This window comes from Betta splendens, chromosome 17 (genome assembly GCF_900634795.4).
Source record: "Betta splendens chromosome 17, fBetSpl5.4, whole genome shotgun sequence".
Lineage (NCBI taxonomy): Eukaryota > Metazoa > Chordata > Actinopteri > Anabantiformes > Osphronemidae > Betta > Betta splendens.
This window is the reverse complement of record NC_040897.2, coordinates 7,081,486-7,104,505: the sequence shown is the minus strand read 5'-3', so window position 1 is coordinate 7,104,505 and position 23,020 is coordinate 7,081,486. Positions and strand designations below refer to the sequence as shown.

At 48.1% G+C, this 23,020-nt stretch overlaps 3 protein-coding genes across 3 annotated transcripts; 2 read left to right on the top strand and 1 right to left on the bottom strand.

Annotated features, from left to right (window-relative positions):
• The first annotated feature begins 418 nt into the window (after positions 1-418).
• cldn18 (claudin 18) lies at positions 419-2,743 on the top strand. Its single transcript, XM_029132577.3, has 5 exons — positions 419-682; positions 1,656-1,820; positions 1,999-2,128; positions 2,220-2,333; positions 2,410-2,743. Exons 1-5 carry the CDS (start codon positions 463-465, stop codon positions 2,501-2,503), a joined length of 723 nt encoding a protein of 240 aa, XP_028988410.1. The 5' UTR covers positions 419-462; the 3' UTR covers positions 2,504-2,743.
• A 285-nt stretch (positions 2,744-3,028) lies between these two features.
• selenof (selenoprotein F) lies at positions 3,029-7,365 on the bottom strand. The gene is made up of 5 exons (XM_029132579.3): positions 7,227-7,365; positions 6,521-6,688; positions 4,799-4,862; positions 4,300-4,349; positions 3,029-4,150 (listed from the first exon to the last, which is right to left on the bottom strand). Exons 1-5 carry the CDS (start codon positions 7,272-7,274, stop codon positions 4,019-4,021), a joined length of 462 nt encoding a protein of 153 aa, XP_028988412.1. The 5' UTR covers positions 7,275-7,365; the 3' UTR covers positions 3,029-4,018.
• Positions 7,366-7,569: 204 nt separating this feature from the next.
• hs2st1a (heparan sulfate 2-O-sulfotransferase 1a) lies at positions 7,570-22,484 on the top strand. The gene is made up of 7 exons (XM_029132567.3): positions 7,570-8,162; positions 17,766-18,019; positions 18,096-18,181; positions 18,337-18,475; positions 18,859-18,956; positions 19,874-20,031; positions 20,454-22,484. The coding sequence occupies exons 1-7, from the start codon at positions 8,039-8,041 to the stop codon at positions 20,675-20,677; spliced, it is 1,083 nt and encodes a 360-aa protein (XP_028988400.1). The 5' UTR covers positions 7,570-8,038; the 3' UTR covers positions 20,678-22,484.
• The last annotated feature ends 536 nt before the right edge of the window (positions 22,485-23,020 follow it).

The following is a 23,020-nucleotide window of genomic DNA, read 5'->3' as shown; positions in this document are numbered from 1 at the left end:
TAAGGGGGAATGGCTCCTCAGGCTGAAGCCGTTGGGTCTCAGCATACGACTGAATTACAACAAAGAATTACACCAACCAGCAGCGCGTTGGTGCCACGGCATCACCGGTCTGGGGTCATGTTTTGGGGGGATGTCGCCAGCCCTGATTCACTGGAGCACAGCTATGCAATGGGGAAACTTCCTGCTCAACCCGACCGACAGACGGTTTCACTCAGCATCACTGTTCAGTCACCGTCTCCATGGTGATCCACTTTCCGTATTGACTCATTCTCACATCAGTGCCAGGTGTGCCTATCAGCACAGGTTGGCCCAGCCCATGCTGCCGAAACCACCTCCACCCCAAACGCACCATCGCCACAGAGTGCTCCGAGCCTCACGCCTCTGTGACCTTTGGCAGCTTCCACACATGCAGCTGCGCTCCAGGCATTAGCGTCTGCTCTCTTTTCACTGACCGCGGAGGCAATGGCACCTTCGGTTCTGCAGAATGGCGGCTTCATTTTGGGTTTGATTGGCGCAGCGGCCCTCGTCGCGGCCACGGCCATGAACAACTGGAGCGTGAAGGACAGACAGGGAGACGTGGTGACTTCTGTCTACACGTACAAAGGTCTGTGGCAGGACTGCGAGACGACGTCTTCAGGATTCAATGAGTGCCGCCCGCTCTACGGACTCCTGGGATACACAGGTAGGACACAACCGTCCTCCTTTAAGTCTGTTTACATCAATATATCTTAGTACATATGAATAAATAGTTATACACCTAAAACCCTTAAACTGTGTCCATTATAAAGGACATGGCTTCATGAACTTTCTCTCACTGAGAAGTTTTAGGCTTGAGCTCCACCATTTTTTAGTTTTCTTCCATTATTGTAACAATAATGGAATTAAATACTTTTAGGCAGAAATTAAACTTTTTAAAAAGAGCCATGCTTTTTTTATTTCAAATATTTTTCATGGGGTCCACAATGTCTTATAGAAAGTTTCTCCTCTCTCTTGATACAAAACAGCTAAAGGGACGAGGATAAAACCTGCTAGAGCCACTTTAGTTCTCAAATGTACATGCTGTCATAGTTAAAAAATACAACTTTGTGCTTTAAAGTGCCCTTCAAGCTTTTTTAATGAAATCTTGAAATACATTTTCCTAGCCTCATCTAGTGGGAGGTTTTAAAGAGACGCCATAAAGCTACTTGGAGCAGCTAATGTTTTAAACGTCGCTCTTGTCATCCTGATACAAACCCTTGTTCCTGGGTTGAGCCCACTCTTATCAGTATTTGCCCTGGCACCGGTGCATTCTGGTCAGTGTACTGGACCAGGCCGGCTGGAGCTCAGTCAACACAGTTATCACACAGGCACCAGGTTCCTACAACGCACCTGAATCACATGATCACGTAGAACATTTGTTGGTGAAAATGTTTTTTCCTGACTGGCACATTTAAAAAAAATATAGAGGCTTTCACATTAAAACAAATGCTATGTAGCGGATTATTATATAAATGGATGAACAAACAGGAAAAACATCATTGATTCATTTCATAAAGGTGTCTTTTCCTCTGCCTTGGGGCAAAACTGACATTGTAAATGTCTCACCACAGCCATGCGAGACCCCAACTGGACTTTACTACTGTAACGTCTCTGCGTATGTGGCTGTCGTCCACCAGGTACCTTCCAGGCTGTGCGAGCCTTGATGATAGTGGGTGTGGTGCTGAGTGTACTCGGGGCGGTGATTTCAGTTTTCTCCCTGAAGTGCCTGACGATGAACACAATGGAGGACCGCACAAAGGCCAAGATGAGCCTCACTGCTGGCATCATGTTCATCATTGCAGGTGAGCATAAGAATTCAGATTTATAACAGTAATACCTGTACATTAAGTGGATGTGGAAAAGCCTTAGAAGATAAGTAAGATAATATAAGTCTTTATGCTTTTATTCTGAAAGGCCTGTAATAATAAAAGTTGAACTAAAATGACCATGTGTTTACATCGCCCTATAACTCCCCTTCAGGACTGTGTGGCATTGCAGGAGCCTCAATCTATGCCAACCAGATTGTGTCCAGTTTCACGATGTCTACCTACAACAACAACTACGGAGGTGGAATGATGGGGATGGGTGGAGGAATGCAAGGAATCCCCACGTAGGACATTAAGTCTATTATCTTTGCTTGTTGTCGCATAAGGCCCATGCTGCGTTCTGCTCTGGTGATGTGTGCGATATGTCTTCACCAGATACACGTTCGGCCCTGCTCTGTTTGTAGCGTGGATAGGAGGGGGCGTCCTGGTTATTGGAGGCATCCTGAAGTCACTGGCTTTCAAGGAAATGGTCAAAGATGAAAAACTCCAGTGAGTGACCTCACGTTTACAGGGTCGATCACTGGGGACGAAACCTTGGTCTCATGTGCTGTCTCCTGCATTTCAGGTACCCTGGGGTTGTGTACAAGCCTCAGTCCCGCTCCAAAAGCGAGCCGGGTGAGCATCAGCCAGAGGGCGACAAGAAAAACCACTACGTATAACTAGAAGCCCGATCTTTCATTTGCATGTTCTTAAGATTTACGCAATATTTCATCATTATTACCTGATAATGTTTCCAGTTGAACCAGTAGTTGAGGCAGAATATTTGGTTTTCACATGCACATCATCAATGGTTACTAAATATTGTTATAAAAGCCCAGACATTGTAGTCAGTTTAAGTTTTTATACTTAAGTTTGGTCAAATCATTTTACTTTTGAAAATAAAATACTGATTTTAAGAATTCATCTTGTTTCTGTCTGATCAACATCCTCAGTCCAACAGGAAATGTCTCTCCAACCAGAACACGCTCCTTGCCCAACGGTCAGATCGATGTAAATAAATTAAAAAGACATTATTTTAAAAGAAAGTTCTGTTTTATACACCTACAGGAAAGGCACCAGTTGTAGCAGTAAGGTGCAGTATGATCTCAGGCCACTAGATATCAGTAAGAACATGTATTTGGCCCAAATGTCTGATCTGAAATCTCACCCTTCCAGGACAATAATCTGTTCAGTAACAACAAATGTGCATCTGTGGACAGAAAACCCACCAGAGATTTTGTTTATTGTTGCATATTTAAACCTTCACTTTGCCACGAAACAGCATCCAAACATCATCCAGTTTCTCCTCAAAGCAAAAGATGCAGAAAAACACAAATATATCAGGCCTCACATCCCAACTTCGGTTTACTGGGAGTCCTTCACCAACGTGTGCCTCTGCAAAGACATCTGCATTCGAAGAGCAACTGGGATCCACTCATTCCTACTACACTGCCAGTCACAATGTTGAGCGTTATAAAAAAATAATTTTACAGGAATATTGAACAGACTGTAACGATGTAGACAGTAAACAAGATAGTTCATAATGGAATAAACCTAATGATTTAGATTTGTAATAATAATCATTATTTAAAAAGGTGGGATTGGGATGTTTTCATTCTCACAAGTTACTCAATGAAACCTTTCACATACAAAAACAGTCAGAGCAGTCATTGTACAATCTATCAAGGCCAGGTTTGTGTACAAATTGGTAAATAGCCAATGGAGTCAGTTCACACATTACTAAAAAGTCGTACGTGCCGCTAGTTATCTTTGGTCATGCAGTTCATTCAATTTGTTAAGGTTTTCTTTTAACACAACAAAGAGTTTGATTTGTTGCCTTTTAAATTCAATTACAGATGTTGCAGGAAAGACTTCAGCTCACCTGGACGACTACTTCACAAACTAGCTGTGATGCATTCTGCTCTGTGTTAAATCTAAGGTGGTTAATGTCCAGTAATCAGGAGACAAATGAGCAGCTAATGTATTTTTTAAACAGGTATTTTTCAATACGGAGAGCACCACTAATAGATTTTGCCTAAAAAAAGGGAGAGAGGTGACTTTCAGAGTCTTGGAACACTAAAGTAAAACTTATCTGTGGGAACAAGAGATAAAACAAGAGGCAGTAAAATGTATCTTTGTCTGTAATTTCTGTGAACTGACTCCTTCACAAAAAAAAAAAAAAATGTTGTGCAAGTCTATATCCGATCTAATTTTTCACCTAAGAACTCCTCCACGCTGTCTGTGTTCCACTTGAGGATGCTGAGCTCTTCAGCAATGTTCCCGTTATCATCCAAAAGCTTTAGTACAGGATCAGAGCCTCTCACATACTAGTGTTTGTGGGAGGGAAAAAAGGGTGTTAGAAAACAACTAGGCAGAAAACACTCATCTGACCATTATAACAAGATTAATCTTTAAAATCCAAATGGAGGTTAATGTGCATAATAATGAGATTGTATCAGATATTCATCATCTGCACCTTGATCTGAAGACCCTTGAACATCTTCGGCTTATCGCTCCTGACAAAAGCTGAGGAAATAAAACGGTGAGGCAAATGTCACTGAAGCAATCAGTCAATTACCATTTTAGTACGGAGGTGTGTAATTGCTGACAACTGCAAAACCTCCTGAGAACGCAACGTTTACGGCGTCGGCCACAGCTGAGACAAACAACCGACAGCCATATGGCACACGCAGGGCTCCAGACGGAGGTGGGCTGCACTAACTCCATCAACGTAACCTGACACGGAATTAACCAAATGTTACGCTGGGCCAGGATGGGAGGTCTGGTCCCAAGGCGCGGAGCATAAAAACAGTGTGACAGTGTGACAAACTGGCCCTCAGGTGCAGTAAAGCACCGACAGGAAACGGTCCTTGTAAAACCAATATCTGGTTCACTCCACAAAGAGACTTTATTACAGGGAGTGTTATTTCTAAAGCGCTAGATAACCATCAATAAAGCCCCTATACAGGACTCACCTTGGACTTGAGGGAACCTCCCCAGTTTTCATCCACACACTTCAAGGATGGCTCCAGCATAAAGCTGCACAGAAACAAAATGGAACAGTCGGTGGGGGTTTGCTCAGATAGCTCCAGGCTCATACATGGATACAGAGAAGCTGCTAGTGTTTGGACGCCTGGTCCAGAGGAGTAATGCACTGAGACACAGACTGATTCATAAACGTGTCTGGGCGACTCCTTGAGGGGTCATTAAAGTGTGAACATGTGCATATGAAGCAGCGCTGATGGATGGTGGTTTGTAATCAAACCTCCAGCACCAATATACAATAAGTTAGAGGAAATTGGAGTGTCACAGCAGCACCGTGCTCTACTCGCTGGTTCAGGGAGGAGGGTTGTAAATGCTCTGGTCAGGTGGTTCACACAGCAAATTGAATTTAGCACGCAAAGCCGAGAACCTCTCCTCTTCCTCAGTTCCTGCAAACAATCTGGCGCCGCTTGAAATTTAATTTTGAGGCTTTTCATTTTTACACCCACACAGCTGATCAGAAACGAGTCAGGAAATGAATAATGAGCAGAGCAACATGCATAGATTGGAGCATTTTAAGAGTCAAGTATTCAATGGCTGCTTGCCAATGTTTTAGTATACAACCTGTAGTTTAAAAAAGAAAATCAAGTTGGCAAAATCAAAAGTTTTTGTTCCACAGAAGAAGAAAAATATAAACATTTACATTTAAGTTCCTTAAATAAAGATTACTCATGTTTCTACTCTCAACAGTAAAAGACCAACTCTCCAAGGTTTTCCTGCTCTGCAGAGAGCTGCTTAGACGGGCACCCAGGGGAGCTGGGGCGCTGCCATGCACGAGCGCTCTGCAGTGAAGCACAGATTTGAAAATGAGTAACCGAAATGTCCTCCATGCGCAGTAAATCTTACTAATCGACCGGGCTCAGCAATGAGCCATTTCTCAAAAGGTTTAATGACACAGCACTGATGTCAGTGCAGGACCGAAAGAATTCTTACGGCAGATAATTGCTGCTGTCGAAGAGGAAAATGTGTTTAGTGACACTGTCGTTTCAACTGGTAGCCTCAGAGAGCAGCTGGAGAAACGCTTGCTCCGCTAAGTGACATTTTCATTCTAACTGCGAAGAATGAGGAGTAATCTTTCCTTTAAGTGTCTGCCTGAAAACCAGTTATCATGAAGAGGTGTAATGAGGTGTGCACAGACTTTTTCCAAGGTGCTGTTGCTAAGATACCACACACGCTCTAGGGGCTTTGCTTAATTATAGAAAAAAAAATCCACATTGTTTGTCACCATTTAACTCTGTGTTTATCAGTCAGAGCACAGCAGGGACTCCTCTCGAGTTTAAAGCAACAGCACAATGGACACATAGTAAGACCTCCTCACTGGTGAGTCAAACAAGACATGGGGCATTTTGAGCTGGTGTTAAAGAAACTTTACTACAAACAGCACAGCACTCTTTTTAAACAAACAGTCCTGGGTCGGTAGTGTTGTTTCGGGGTTGGCTCAAACTACAAAATCTCAGGTTTTCATTCTGCAGGATGGAGAGTCTTGCCATTATGTTTAGTTTATATTAAGCTCAGACTTAATGTGGATTGTGATCCTGTCAATACATGTTTTGAGACCAGCTGCTCCACTGATTTCAGCCCCTACCATCAAGTCCATAACAGGTATGTTTGACTCTAAAACCTCTTTGTTCTGTGAGCCCCACTGTGCCCTTTACCTTGCGAGCTTCCATCTGGGCCTCCTCCTGGCAGCAGTGCCGGCAGTCGGGCTGGAGCTTGCTGAGGCTGAACTCCCCAAGCAGGTCACAGGAGCTACACAGCAGGTTGCTGGAGAATCCCAGCTCCCTGCATGCCTCTGACGACAGGTCGACACCGTATGCCGACAGCTGCACAGAGGAAACAAACATGTTTTACTTTATAGCTCGTATGACGTTACACAGTGGGATCTAAAGTCAAAAATAATTACGTTTAATAAACCAATAAACGGTCATAGATGAAAGGGATGCAACAGAAAAATCTAAATGTGAGCCAACGGGATGCAATCCACGAGATGTGAAGTGACTGTTTAAAAGAACTATGTCCAAACCATTCTTACATACACACTATTACCAGCAAGGCGCAGATTTTAATCAGGTCAAATAATTTCACTTCGGTAAGCGAGTTGTTGACTCCGCCTCACACGTTTTATAAATAAGAAACATCAGCCGGAGAAGAAAAAAAAAACACGAGATCATAAACTTCATTTCCCCATAAACGGGGTTTGACGATCAGCCACGTCATTTTAAAACCCGGTCATAGCAGGATGTAGATCACAAAACTGAACATATCTTTCGACACCTAACAGCGTAGTAAAGTGCATGTACTGATTATTAAACACCTTTGGAAACAGCAAGTATTGTTCATAGTCGCTGTTAATAAACTCACCGTTTGTAAAAGAGAAAGGAGCCAGAAGAGATACACCTCTCCCGACATTTTGGAGGCTGCTTTGTTAGCAAAAACTACTCTGAGGACCCCTTTATTTCTTTCAAGGGAAGCCCCGTCGCGCCTGATCGTTAATCTTTATAATCTTTATAATTATTCTTTTCGTGGCAATAGACAATTATTTTACAGTGAAATTTATATATTTGTATTATTTGAATATATTGCATGGTGTTAAATATATATATATATAAAAAAAGACAATTTTATTACACAAATTTTAAGTCTGGCCCATTCTAAGAACGACCCACATTTTCTTCTTCTCTACTCCAGTTCAAGTGGTTCAAGAAGAGGTGCGCCACCTGCTGTCTCAGCTCTGGTCACTGCGTTATATATTGTCCAATCCTGGTCGAACAGACGGTGTTTGTCGACGAATGGTGAGCGTCAGCTGCGTGGTGGACTGTTGGCACATCCAATGGTCTGAGTGGTGCTGGTAGTCCGTCCGTGGTGAACCGACTGGATGGGACGGGGCAGCGCTACATGGGGGATACGGCGGCTGGCACCACGGAGGCGAAAAGCCGCTCTACGATCACGAATCTGCGGCTCTATCACGCTCCGCTTATTGGGAAATAACAAAGTCGGCGTCGCAGTTGAGGATTTGAGCCCCGGGATCAATCCACGCTCCACGGGAAAAGGAGAGCGACAGGGCCATGCACCGACACTCACCCGCTTTGTAATCAGCGTTGTCGCTGCGTGCGCCTTTTCAGTGCGTCCTCCTCTGAGCATGGACTGACCACAATCCCTCTCCGGATGATTTGATGGGGCTGCTCCGAGTCATGATGCCGCCCAAGTTGCAGCTCCTGGCGCTGCTCGCCTTCGCAGTGGCCATGTTCTTCCTGGAGAACCAGATCCAGAAGCTGGAGGAGTCCCGGGGAAAGCTCGGTAAGTTGGAGCGGCTGGAGCCCCGGTGTCAGCCCGTCGGAGCGCTCTGCCTCCCGGGCTTTGTGTGAGATCCCTCTGCCGGGTCATCGCGCACCCGTGCGTCCCCCATTGCGGGGGATTTGGGGAGAGATCCCCCTTAATCCTCCGCACATGCTTCATCGGAGGGTTCGGCTGCCCTGCTGAACTTTGTATGCCCGTAATGGGTATTTGTGTTAATGTGATGCCTGTCAGTGTGATGTTGGGAAGGTGCTGCTGTGCCAGAAAAAGGACTTAGTCAGTGCAACGAGCATTTATTTCATATCTTCATTAGTTTTTTTATTAAGTGACTGATTGTTTGCTGGAAATACATGAAACTGCTGCTCATAGATGGAGCTTCTGGAGTTGAGTAAGTCTGTGTTATTGTGCGGGAAAGGAAGAAGGAAGGGAATTTCTTTTCCTTTCCTCTAATTCCAGCGTTCCAGTCCACCATCAGGGGCTGGTTCCCAGTCAGGATCTGGGCCATTGCAGGATTATTTCTCTGGTGCCTCCACTGTGCGGATTGTTTTAGGGACGGAAAGAGCCAGAGGGTGCGGGCGTCACCTGACGGGTCCTTTGTGGTCCCGGACACGACGTGAGCCCGGCGGCGAGGAGAGGGCGGCCAACAAAGCTCTTCCACGGCCGGCGCTGTGACATGTTATGGCAGGAAAAGCCCAGGTGTAATTAATAGGGCTCCAGATGGCTGCGGTGAATTCCATTGAGGTGAAGCACTTCCAGGGTCGCTCCATGCGCGTTGCTCATCGGCAGCGCTACTACCAACACCTGCTGTGAACGTTTTAACTGGGGATGCTGCTCAGAGGCTCACGTCTCCACAGTGTGTTGCTTTATCGGCGACAACGAAAATCAGCCTGCGCGTTTGAACGCACTACGGTTGCTGTGGTTATTAAATCATGTCGAGTTTGAGGATTTTCCGGTCGATTCTGCACGTCAGAAAGAACTGCAGACGTTTTACTATCTGCCGTGTAAAACACAGACCTGCTCTGGTTAATTACTGTTAAATCAATACGCTGTTTAACTGGAAGTGATTTGCCAAATGCGGTGATAATTAATTTTCGAGACCAAACCACGCAATGAAGAAAACGTAAAGGAACTGTTGCTGTATTTACATGTATATTGAATAGATATTTGTCTTTATGTTAATAATAGAACCTGTTGCAGATACATTTTCCATGAACTAGTCCTTTTTTTGGTTTTCCTCCGTTTACTAATCAGTTCATTAAGTAAAATTTCATCTTATTCAGTCTATTAAATCATTTGATTGATTGATTTGGTCAGTGAGTGTCTGTGGACGTGACACTGAATTGTTCTGTCCTGCAGTCAGGCGAATAACAGGCAGCCTTGCTCGTGTGGGTGTTTATAAGTTTAATTAAAAGCGACTATTTGAACGAGGTGCTTCCTGTGCTTAGAGCTGCTCGGATCGGCCTGGTTTACTGCTGCTGTAAAGGCCCGTGCTTCACACCCATGAAAGTCCAAACACAAAGGCACACGCGCTCCCCACTCAAACCGAACCCGTGAGACCCCCCCACCACCACCACCGGCTGGAATCTGTTGACTTGGCAAAAAGCCCCGTGATGGATGACTGGGCCGAGCAGACGTCTGAATTCTCTGCCGCGCGGCCAGAACCCAGGTACGCCTGCTGCAGGCCCATCTGCGCTACGAGAGGCCCGCGGCGGCCACGGAGGACAGGTGGCATCCGTACAAAGCGTTAGAAGAAGAACCTGCGTGTCACGCGCTCGCTCGTCTTCGTGGCGGCGTGGGGTTCGCGCCGCTTGAATCGCCCCCCCCCCCCATCAGACGCCTCCCGTGGGGCAGGAAGCTGTGATTTGCTTCCAGGCTCATCGCCGCTCCGAGGCTCCGCAGGGGCCCGATCCGTTATTCTGACAGGAAGTCTCTCCGCCGCGAGCCGGGTCATCCAACAGGAGCCACGGACAGGATGAAGGCGTTGGGTCGTCACGGCGACGCGTCCCCATGAGCCATAGCAGAAGTCTTTGCTTGTTCTGTTGATGCTGAAAGCCACTTACTGTGAGAGATTTGCTTCTTTTTTTTCCGTTGTCATCGTTGTCAGCCGCGAGGAAGACTCATCGTCCCACAGCGATGATGAAGAGTGACCGTACGTAACCAGCCGTCACCTCGTGACCTCTGGACCTGTGCTGCCTTCGCCTCTGCTTCTCGCAGGACATGTGATGGCTGTGTCAGCCCCCCCCCCACACAAACACACCTCCTCCCACTGCTCCTCATTCAGTCAGATTAAAGGAATTCACTTTCCATCTGTTGCTCGGCGATGTTCAGCTGCAGACACTGGCGTCTCTGTGATGGGATCCTCGCGGATGCAGGGGGCCATGCATGCGCTCATTGTCGCAGAGGTTGCGGGGCTGACGCACGGCCCTTGAGCATTCGTGTGATGCCGCCGCTCCCGGAGGGCGCGTTCGGGTGCCACTTTGATAGCGGTGCCAAGCAGCCGCCGCCGCGGGCCTGCGGCGCAGAAGGACGCGGTCCATTCACTGGACTCGCTGGGAGCTGCTGCTTTTGCTGCCAGTCGTGTCACTCAGTCCTTGACTCGTGTTTGAATTTTAAATATCCGGTTGATCCCGGCCTCTACCTGTTCTCCTTCTACTCCTACACACAACTGTCTGACTCAGACCCACACCAAACCCTTGTTTTGTGTGTGTGTGTGTGTGTGTGTGTGTGTGTGTGTGTGTGTGTGTGTGTGTGTGTGTGTGTGTGTGTGTGTGTGTGTGTGTGTGTGTGTGTGTGTGTGTGTGTGTGTGTGTGTGTGTGTGTGTGTGTGTGTGTGTGTGTGACCCTCAGCATCACTTCCTTGTCTTTTGTGTTGACGCAGCACTCATATTCCCTTTGGACTCACCTTGACACCCCACGTCTCTGTTTTTAGCTTCCCCCAGGGCTGTAAAGGTCACATGACGCATTTGCTCTCGCTCCGCACTTCGGCATCTGTTACCAGCGGCGTCTCCGGCCGGGACCAAGCTGCTCTGTCACTCACCGAAACGTGCCATTTGAGCGGCTAATGGAGGGGGGCCCCCCGCTGTGAGAGGGGCAGGTAGCGGCGATGCGGAGGGAGAGCGCTAATGGTCAAACTGGTCATTTGCCATGTTGCTGGAAACGGGCTTTGACTGCGGCAGGGATTTATGGCTCCTGGCGTGTACTTTGTCTGTCAGGAAACGTGATCCTGCCAAGTGGCGTGAACCACGGCAACCGGAGCCCACCCGCCGTTTACTGCCGGAGCAGTAACAGACAGGCTAATCGGGGGTGTTATGGATGGTTTTACACCCTGGGTGTAATTGGAGGCCGTTGCAGGAGAACACCCTGCATCATTCCCCTCGTCTGGCCTTCCCCCAATATTTACCCCGACCCTCACACAAACAAACACACACACACACACACACACACACACACACACACACACACACACACACACACACACACACACACACGCTGACTCTGTGCAGTGGTATCGGCGTTCCACGTGACCGTGACCCTGCAGGACAGATTACACAGACTGAGCGTTCGGGGAAAGGCTCCGACTGATGACATGTCATTAAGGAGCGGTGATAAATCAAATGTAGCTCTGTCAGTGGGACTTTCCCTTTTATGATGTCGGACACAGTCTGTTTTTTGATTAGCTCCATCTTATTGGCCTCAGAAGCTAACGCAGGACTCGTATGTATGCAGTTTGTTGGGTTATTGACACATGAAGTGGTTCTGTGTTTCTCGTTCTTCTCTGAAAAGCTTGAACTCTTTCTTTCTTTCCTCCACTGACAGGAGAGAGAGGCTAATGTACCTGATAATAACCATTTATTTCCCTGTATATCGTCCGTTTCTGGATGATCAGTTGCAAACAACTTCTAGATCTGCGCGTTCGTGAAATTTAAATCCCTCTTGGACAGCGATCGCCCGCCGCAGGCTTCGGAAACGAGGCGCCGTCAGAGGATGAAGGGAGGAAGAGGGCGTTGGAGGCGAGCGACTAAAGGGGACGCAGGCTATTTAATTTTCATTGCGACACAAATATTTAAAGCCGCAGCTGGTGCAAATCATAAAGCCATGCAAAAAAACAAAACAAAAGGATGAAGAACGCACGCCTGCAGCATTTTTACAACCTATTTCATCACAGCACAGATGGAGAACGGATAAAGATGGTGGAGCCGCGCGTCCTTCTCCTTCCTCACCCTCGGCTTCAACTTTGCTTCTATTAACTATAGAGCTGGCTTGAACCTGCCTTTATCTTGTTTCCCTGTAACCCGTCCACCGCTGGCTCCTTGGGGACCCACACTCTTCTCATTCTCCTTCCTGTCAGACTCCTCCACCTCTCCATCCTCCATCCGCGCCGCCTTTTCCAGTCCGCCTCGTTTCCTCCACGTCTGCGTTTGCTGATTGAGAGAGAACTTCAACTAGAAGTTCATTAGACAGAATACAAATAAGTGCACGGCAAATGCGAGTGTGTGTGTATGTACGTGTGTGTACACCTTATTAATTCACTATCTGAGCTGCTGAATATTCATCCCCCTCGCGCTCAGACTGTGCCCTGCTAAGCGAGGATCAGTATATTTATGTTTCTTCATCTCTTTCAGCTTTTTTTTTTTTTTTTTTTTTACAGCAAACACTGTAATCGACTTCCTCTCCCTCTGTAATTCTACACACCAGATTGATTGATCAAGCCGTCCTGCCTTTGACCAATATCAATGCACCAGTCCAATACGCTTGAGTGGCGTCGCTGTTGATTCTGACCCAATTAAACAGATTGGGTATCAGCCAGACGCGATCAATGCAGAGTCACCACTGTCTCGTTTTTGAAATATGTGCAAATGTGGGGGTGTGGAAAATGTAATCTTCTAAAACATTCATGCACAGTCTCCATCTCTCCGTCCCATCGTGATTTTGAAGCGAGAGAAGTGAGTAGCACCTCGAGGGGTCCATTCAAGCCTCGTGACCTCACGCGCCTTAAAGCTGCATCTTAAATTGGGGAGGGGGGGGTGGTGGACAGGAGGCGCTTGCATGAAACCTGTGCCTCACGTCGGCCGAACCCTGAGGTTAGAGCGAGTGGAGGGGGGGGGCGAGAGAGAGCCCGTTCGTCCTCACACCGCAATCGTCTAATGGCGAGCGCAGCATCACATCCTCCGCGGGACGTATGGCCTGCAGATCGTAAATCTAATGACATGAAAGGGGAGAAGCAGCGAGCGCGGAGATGAAAGCTGCAGATCCGCCCGCAGAGATAGAGTGGGAGCGGGTTGAAGGAGTCTCCCAGCGAAGACGCTCTATGTGGGACAGACTCCCGCTCCCCTCCCGTCTCATCATGAAACCTATGAATAGCTGTCATCTGCGCCGTCTATAGTGTTTTCCCTGGATTCCCATATATGCATTATTAATTAGCTGCTGTGCAGAGGAGGGAACGCCCGCGTTACGCAAACACCGTTGGTTTCTCAGAGATTCTCCCGTCCGATTCCGACAGCGAGAGGTCGCCACATATTCCCTCCTCCCGCCCCCGAAGTGCGGGCGCCTCTGAAAAACGTTGGCTAATTCCCGCTGCTTAGTCATTGACAATCTGTGCCAGGATGAGGAACGTTCCAATCAATCTCCTCCCTCCCCTCCGCAATCTGCACAACCTGTCAGACCCGCCTTTACTTAACAAGGCAGGGGAATGATGGGATCTGCCATCTGTGTAAATTGCTCCATAATCTCATCCGACTGGTTGTTTTTGACGAAGCAGACAGATTGTGGCCCCTTTTACTCTTTCTGTTTACCCAGACGTTATTGGCACCGCTGTCAGACAGCACTACTGCCTTCGATCGCCCAGAAAGATGTATTAGGGGAGAAAGCGGCAGGTTGAACCATGATGATTATCGCCTCCATCTATCCCGGATGCTTATCATCATTCTGGAGACGGAGCTTGCATTTAGGCGAGGATTTACAAATGGCCACACGTGGCTGGAGCTTATTCAGCGTCACCCTCGAGTCACACGGCTGATTCCTTTTTTTTAAATGGTTTCTGATCTTTGCAGAAGAAAGAAATGTACCACCCACAGCTTCCAATTGCAGCTTTGGAGTCTTTTCTCCCAAAAAAGGGTTTTGTATTAAGCTCCCACTGTCTTTTCCCCTCAATGACACTCAGTGGTATCATTATGGCCTCGACCCATGACCCGGAGCACTTAACCACTTTGAACTGTCTGCACAGTGCTGGCCTTGTCGGCGCTAACAGGATTTGTCTCCTCTCCGCGTCTGAGGAATGCTCTGTCTGCTTCCTCCCACAAACGCACTCTTGTCTTGAGGCAACGCCGTTTCCAGGTTCTTCGGGGTTTGGAGGTCCGGCGTTTTTCCCACCGTCTCCGCTCTCTCGCCCCCGGCGCCGACCGATGGCTGAGGCCACACCTGCCCTCGCGGGTTTGAAGCGTGATCAGATGGCCTGGCCCGCGTTTAGTCGGGCCCCCTCTCGTTTATCGTGACCCAGTTGGTGTCGTCTCCCCCCAGAGGACAGACCAGTGAAAGAGACCTTTCACCGAGTGTCAATGTCACACTCTCTTGTCAAAACCAGTGGAAAAATGCCTCTGCCCTGGCAATTACCCCACTATAAACCTCCCCCCCACCCCTCCACCCCGTCAGACAGCTACAGTGGAATGAGATGTGGAGCATCAGTGCTATGAGGCCTCAGCACTCACAGTAGCTTCATCAAAGCGTGCTGGTGTCTGGGTTTATGTGACAGCCTGCTCCACGTTCCCCGTCACCGTCAATAACGGCGGGTCCTGCTGTGTTCGGCCCGGCCCAACTTCATTCCCCCTTCCTCTGACAATCCACTCTCCTCCGCTCCGGAGACCGAATGTGCCTCCGACTGCTAGAGCGGTGATGTAACTGTAGCCATGATAACTTGGCTCTGTAACACAGCCGTGTGCATCCCAGTCTATTTAGGGGAGCGCTAAGAAGCAGCAGCAGCAGCAGCACCAGCAGCAGCTAAGTCCATTTTTATCCAGCAGCAACCTACATGTCCTCCTTGTCATCCTCCATTGATTTTGCAATCCAGCGGCATCCGAGCAGAACCGTAGCAGCCGCACGCCCCAGTCTCCCGCCGATAGCCAGTCTCTATTACCCAGCTAGCCCTGGGCTCCGGTTCGAGAGGCTCGCGCTCTCAGGGGACGCGGGGAGAGAGAGAGAGAGAGCTGCGACTGATGGTAGATTTATGAGCTTCTTACAAACGGCATCATCGCCTCTCCCCCGCTTTTATTATCCGATCCGACACGGCGGCAATAAGACACGACGGCCCGTCGCATCCAGTTGATAGAGATGATGGTTCCCAGCGCTCGGTGAACGCGCTCCCAGCTCTGTGGGGGTGAAGCGGGGAGTAATGGGCTCGTCGTTGTCGCAGAGTTTAAGACCCGTGTTGGCTTCACGCTTCATAATTAGCTTTTAATGCACAGGGTGGGCGCGCGCGCGGAGGGAGAGCGGGCAGAATGGAGTGAATGGAGGCCGCTGTGTGGCCGGAGTCATTCACGCCTTTGTGCTCTAATTAAAGCGCCTCAGAAGGGAGCGCCGGCTTAAGTTTGTGTGTGTGGCGCCCTCTGATGTGGGGCTCAGTGCCAAACGCGTTCCGCCTCGCGCTGAATGGGCCGGCTACAAAGCCGGCGAAGCCCTCCTCTCGGCCGCTTCGCCTCCTTGTCGGCTTTTGGAAATTTGGCACCGGACGCCAGCATGTCGTTAACAAGTGGTTTCTGGACGTCGTAGTCAAGGACACGGTTGTCCCCAGTCTTTCCTCTCTCTTCTCTCCCATCTTTTGACAAATGAATGACTGGCAGCCTTCCTCCAAAGCTACAGCTACACACACACACACACACAGTTATGTTATATACTGTATGAATATCTGCAAACTGTGTGTGTGTGTGTGTGTGTGTATGTGTGTGTGTGTGTGTGTGTGTGTGTGTTGTAGGAGCCCAGCGCAGACTTATTATCTCCTTGTAAGTTTCACAGCACGGTGTCAGCAAACGCTTTCAGTTGGAGCCAAGTCTCCGGGTTTAAGTCCAATAGTCCCTCATCTCCCGAGGACTCAGATGCTCAATGAAGCACCGTGTTACAGGAAGCTGAGGATGGCGCCGAGGAGATATGTGACGAAGAACTGCGCGGTTTTCATTCACTTTTAATTGTAACCCTTAAAGGCTGAACCCCAATTCTCCACATCTCTTCTGTGCATGAACATATTCCTAGTGGCTTTGATCTCACTCTGTAGCGTTCCAACATGGCTGCTGCTGCTGCTGCTTCGAGTGGACGTGCGAGTGAATGTTTCCATTACAGTTGTTCTGCCTGCTGACAGCCCTCAGCCATTACAACCACCTGGCACGTCTCCACGCCATCAGCCTGGAGCAACAGTTGCGTCTCCGGCCGTAACCAGATCCGGCTTTGATGAGCGGAACATTAACAGCTGCTCAGGAGAGGGGGTGAGAGAGAGAGAGAGAGTGAAACATTGATTTCTGTACGCCGGCGCCTCACGTTTGTTCCTCGGAGGCACGACGAGGTGGCAGAATCACAAGTGAACTCTTAATCAGGGTCCGGTGCCAGACGCCAGGCTCTGGAATGGGCCGGGTCCCGGCTGCAACAGTGTCTGAGTCGCCACCAGGGCTTCAGGCAGGACCGGCTCTGCTGAGAGCTCCCACGGGTATTAGGTGCTCCAGTGTTGCTGCCTCCCCTCCGCGCGCACACACCTTTTCTTGTGCTCGGAGCCTTTGTCAACGCCAGTCAATCTGAGGCAAACGCAGGAGAAGAAAAGCCCGAGGGCCAAAAAGGGCCCGGGCCTCTTTGTGCCGAGTCCTTTCACACCGAGGCGCGGAGCTCTGGCGTCTCTGCAACTCCGCGCAGCTCTTGGACTGCTGCGCCCTCCGCCAACCTCCGCCCCCCTCATTTAAAGTGTGTTCATGTCCTGTAAACATCCCGTCAGCTATCAAATAACAGTAGCCTTAGCATCTAACCAGCGACCTTTGACCCTGAGCCTGTCACCTTCAGCTGCTTGGAGCTTCTGAACAAGCCCTGTAAAGCGCTAGGGGTTTGACTGAGTCCTGCAAAGAGGAAGTAGAGACACAGACACTTTAGTTAAATAAGGAGAACAGGAGGAAAGGTGGGGGGGCTGCTAATGCTCAGTCTGATTAGTGAGTGGAGAAGAGAAGTGGTACCGTAGCGTGAAATAGGCTGCTCAAAATGATTAACCAATGTTCATGTTTGACATTATTCTCAATTCTTTGGCGTGAGACGAAGAGTTTTAGCTTCTCACTCCTCTAAAAAAAAATGAAATGAGAATCCGCCCCTAATGAAGTTCTGCTTTAACCTCTCACACTCCGTGCTCCCTCTGGGAGGGTTTGAAGTTTAGTTCGAGTCTGAATATGTGACCCAGGTATTCGACATCAGGATCCAACTCTTTCTTGCAGCTTGTCTAGACTGAGTAAGTACTTTCTGTTCTCCACAGGGAGGTTACGGGTCCGGTTCGGCCTCAGTTTGGGTTTTAGAACCCTTAACACACTCTTTCTCCATTCGAGTCCATAAGGCGCTGATCCATTTCTGTCTCGCCTCCCGTCGTCCCTCCAGAGCGAGCCATCGCCCGGCACGAGGTGCGGGAGATCGAGCAGCGGCACACGCAGGACGGCCTGCGGGAACGGGCCTCGGCCGCGTCGGCGCCGCCCGACGCCGACGACGACCTGGTGGTCATTTACAACCGCGTGCCCAAGACGGCCAGCACCTCCTTCACCAACATCGCCTATGACCTGTGCGGCAGGAACCGCTACCACGTCCTGCACATCAACACCACCAAGAACAACCCGGTCATGTCCATACAGGACCAGGTAAGCAGGCCGCCGCCGCCGCCGCCGCCGCCGTGAGCTGTGGTGGAGAAGTAACAATGGCTTTTGGTTCCGTCAGGTGCGGTTCGTGAAGAACGTGACTGAATGGAGGGAGATGAAGCCAGCGTTTTACCACGGACACGTCTCCTTCCTGGACTTCACCAAGTACGTTTCCTGTGTGACTGTGTTTGTGTGCGTTGACTCCACCTTGTGGTCGCTCACACCTTTTTTACTCATTGCACTAATTAGATGAGGAGCTCGTTCCTCCTGGTGTATCTGTAGCGGCCCTCTCATTCCGCTCTGTAACCCTCGTCCCTCAGGTTTGGCGTGAAGAAGAAGCCCATCTACGTGAACGTGATCCGGGACCCCATCGAAAGGCTCGTGTCCTATTATTACTTCCTGCGCTTCGGAGACGACTATCGGCCCGGTTTGAGACGCAGGAAACAAGGAGACAAGAAGGTGAAAATCCGTAGATGAGCTCATCCTCTTGTCTGTTTTGAGCTACTGGGTTCACGACTAACCACAGACACAGTATTTGTTCAATTCATGTAGTGTTTGCAGAAGCTTATATGCATTCATTTAAGGCCTCTGCAGATGTCAGAACCAGAACCAGGTGGGAGGTCTCTTTGTTCTCCTTGAACATTTCCTACTAAGACACTGAGAGTGTGGAGGATAAAGCTCTGACTAGAGTAAAATATACAGACGAAGCCTCTCATATTGGATCTAGAAAGAAAACAAACAAATCTGTGTTGGTGTTAATAGTGGGAACCTGGCAGTTGTTTTTAGACAGACTTTCTAAGCCCATTATTCAAACCCGCTCATGGACCGCGTTTGCATTTCAGACGTTTGATGAATGTGTATCGGCCGGCGGCTCAGACTGCGCTCCGGAGAAGCTCTGGCTCCAGATCCCATTTTTCTGCGGTCACTACTCTGAATGCTGGTAAGTTTAAAAAGCCCGGATTTATTTTATCTATTTATAAGCCATAATTATGCTTCTGTCCTGATGTAGGTAGTAACCTAATGATAAAGACAAGTCGTATTTAATTTAAATGAATTAAATACATGAAACCCTCCTAATGTGTATTCATACACCTGGAAATAGTCCCCAGCAGCATTAAATGACCAGTATTAACTTGGTTCTTTGGTAGAATTTGTCATAAAGAACAAAGCCCCCATCGTCTCAGGGTAAATGCCAGTGACTGTGCTGTATCAGTTTTGTTTCCCTGAGCTGCTCTCATCATCCCAAGGTCTGCGATGGCTCGCTCAGCCTTGTCCCATTGTCTCCACACGATGATCCGTATTAACTCCCCTCTGCCCTCACTCATCTCTATCGCCCTCCTTAATCTCCACGACGCTGCCCTTCACCTTTTTAACCGTCCACCCACTTCAGCTGACTGAGCAGTCAATACCCCGGTGTTTAGCGCATTAGCGGCACATTAAAGTAGCACAAAGTACATTAAAGTACAGTACAATAAAGAGGCGAGTTTCTGACAGTTCTCTCGTGCTGTTTAACAAGACTTGGCCAAAAAGGCACTTTGTAGTTTTAAACAACCGACTTCCTTCCACATAATCTAATTTCCTGACATGACAACACGTGCCAGCAGCTTTATTTCCAGTAGCTGTCTGGTCTCAACCCTCTCAGGTACTCGCAGCTCACACCTCACTTAATCATCCTTCCCGTCAGCCCTCCTCGGTCGTGCTGGTGCCACGTAGCTTTGCCGCGTCCTTTTCCGCCGCTGTCCATCCCCTGCTTTCCTGTTCTCGGGCGCTGTGAGCGTTTCATATCCGGCAGCGGAATCTAATTTTGTGCACGAACACGAATAAACATAACGGCACGCGCTGCGACTGTCTGTGCAGGAACGTGGGCAGCCAGTGGGCCCTGGAGCAGGCCAAGTACAACCTGGTGAACGAGTACATGCTGGTGGGGGTCACGGAGGAGCTGGAGGACTTCGTCATGATGCTGGAAGCCGCTCTGCCCCGTTTCTTCAAGGGAGCCACCGATCTGTACAAAACAGGTGCCCCTTAAAAGCCCCTTTACTGATGTTCCTCGTGATTTGGTTCAGATTGGAAAAGCGCGACACAGCTCACTCCGCAAAGCATGTTTGCATATAAATAGTCTGAATTGCTCCTCTGAGGGCTGAGCTTTGATCAATACGCACTCATGCTTCTCAGATGTAGTTGCAGATTAGTGGCAATAACTGCAGCCAGTACGAATCACGATAGAATTCAAATACTCCACCACTCATTCCTACATTTCACCTTTATAATCTAATGTATTGTTTGTTTAACTCCTTTATTAATAATTACTTAATAATTATATTTAGTGTGTGTGTGTGTGTGTGTGTGTGTGTGTGTGTGTGTGTGTGTGTGTGTGTGTGTGTGTGTAAAAATGCCTGCCTGCACCTGACTCCTTTTATCACTTCTCTCCTTATCACAGGGAAGAAATCCCACCTGAGAAAGACCAGCGAGAAGAAGCCGCCCACGAAGGAGTCGATCGCCAAACTGCAGCAGTCCGCCATCTGGAAGATGGAGAACGAGTTCTACGAGTTCGCGCTGGAGCAGTTCCAGTTCGTGAGGGCGCACGCCGTGAGAGAAAAGGACGGGGAGCTCTACCTACTGGCCCAGAACTTCTTCTATGAGAAGATCTACCCCAAAAACTGAAGCGCGGCGGCGTTGGGGTGGGGTGGGGTGTGGGTGGTGGTGTGTGTGTGTGTGTGTGTGTGGGGGGGGGCGCTCTGTGCAGGCTCAGCGCCGCGGCTGGTGGGTCCACGTCGGGCTGCAGAACGGCGAGCGCCCGGCCCGTCACGTCTGTGCCAAGCAGCTGGAGGGGCTCCGGTTTCGCGGACCCTCGCGATAAAGGTCGCCTGCAGCTGGCGCGTGCTCGCAGACATTCGCTCCAACAGCTGATCAGACCTGGACCGCTGATTCGGCGTCTCTGCTCCAGACTAAACCTTTTCATCGGCTCCGTACTGTTTGGTTGTGTTTGGTTGTGTTTCAACTCTTTACTATGGCTGTTTTTTTTGTACGTAAGGACAGCGACGCGGTGAAACTGCATCCTCATGCATCATTAACTTAAAGAGATTTTAAGTCTACAAAATTGACTACTCTGCTGTATTATTGGGCTTGAATGATAACTTCTGAGATAATGATAACTGTTTTTACGAAATAAAAATCCTGTGATCACGGATTAGAGGATTGCTGTATTATAGAGTACCTTTATACTGTACTTGACTTTTGTTGGATGATGTCGTGCAGCTTCACCCAGAGCCTTTAACTGGGTCATGAAGGAATCTTTTACACATGCTTTTATGTGTGGAGGAATATAAGAAGATGCTGCTGCCGTAAATATCCTGGACTTTTCCAGATGTATTAGATTGATTACGGTACAATTAAATTTTTTCTTTGTAACTGTCCGGGCATTTTATCAGTTTATACATATTATTTAGTCCTTTTCTTTCACTTTTTACTCTGCAGTTTATTTTGTATCCAGAACCAGCTGAATATACTTAGTGACGCATGTGTAACCCTGTTGCTTACAGTTAAAGCCTCACATTTTGGGAGATATCTAACTTGCTTTTTTGCTGAGAGCAACCTGAGAAAACTGATGGCAGCCTAAGACAGTTAGGATGAGTGAACAGACTGGAGAGGTGGCTCAAACAAACCGTAGTGATTGGTACATACAGCGATGTTGGGTCAAAGGTCGCCCTGCTTCCACTCTGTAGGTTTTTAAGCTAAGCTAACTGGCTGCTTAATTATTTAGTGTAAAACTCCCTGCAAGAAACCAAAAGCATATCATTTGAGAAATTGTTTATTCCAGTCAGATATTTTTCTTTGCACTTGCCAACATACACAAAACAGTGGTGATTCTGGTGATGACTTTTATTTTTCGGCCAACTTTTCATCTTGTGTCGCCCCTCGATTATTTGCAGACTAACCGACAAGCAGCTCGACCTCTGTCTGCATCAAAACCACAAAGCGGGGTGTGACCTGGGAGAGCTGCACAGAGCTACTGTCACCTCACGGCTCCTGGAGTATTTGGCTCCACAGACGCATAGGTAGTGCTTCTGAGGATGTAGTTTGCTGTTCGGTTTTCGTGTGCCTTCTCTACATGAAAGACGGGACTCTTTTGGCTGTTTTCACCTTTTCATTGCCAATCAAATATAGAAAATGTTAAAAAAAAATCCTAACAGAGCTTGTGTGTTTTTTAATTCATCGTCATTATGATGACGTCATATTATTGGTAAGAACAGTAGCCGTGGAAGTTAAAACCAGATCCTGCAGAGGGAGATAAAGAGCTGACACTTTGCTCATTCTTATGTGTGTATCTACGTTTTTCTTTTTTCAAGTCCTTCAGCATCTTCTCATTATGAAGTCAATCTTTTCATATTAAAAATGTCAGCTCATTGGGGTTTTCTTATATTTTAGATGCTGGTTATGTCTGTGAGCAGATATTAAACATTTTCTCTCATTGTGGTGATCTGAATATTGGTACCAAAGGAAAAAAAAAGGTTGAGGGGGTTTTAATGAGCCAGCGCTGCTGTTCATTGTAATTCATCCCAGGTCTGAGATAATCCCTGGCCAGTCATCAGCTATTGGACTCCTCCTCATTAATCTCAGATCATTCTCCCATTATAGCTTCCTGGTTTTGACCCCTCTGACCCAGAAAAACACGCCTCAGGTGAAGACTATCTTTCAAAATTCAAAAGCAGGAATATTTCATATTAATCAGGTGTTAACTGACATCAGGGAACTGCTATGGCGGGACGTTCAAGTATACTGTATGACACAACACAATTATTACCATAACGGATGCAGTAGCTGTTAAACGGGATTCCTATCTTGTCGGATATTCCCCCGGAGGGGCCCCACACACTGAAACATACATGAAAACATTATTATAAATCAAACACTATACATTAGGTCTTCCCTGATTTGGTCGAGTTCTTCTTACTTGACTAATAAATCAGCAGCCGTGAAGGTCTCGGTCATTTTCAGCTTGTGGAC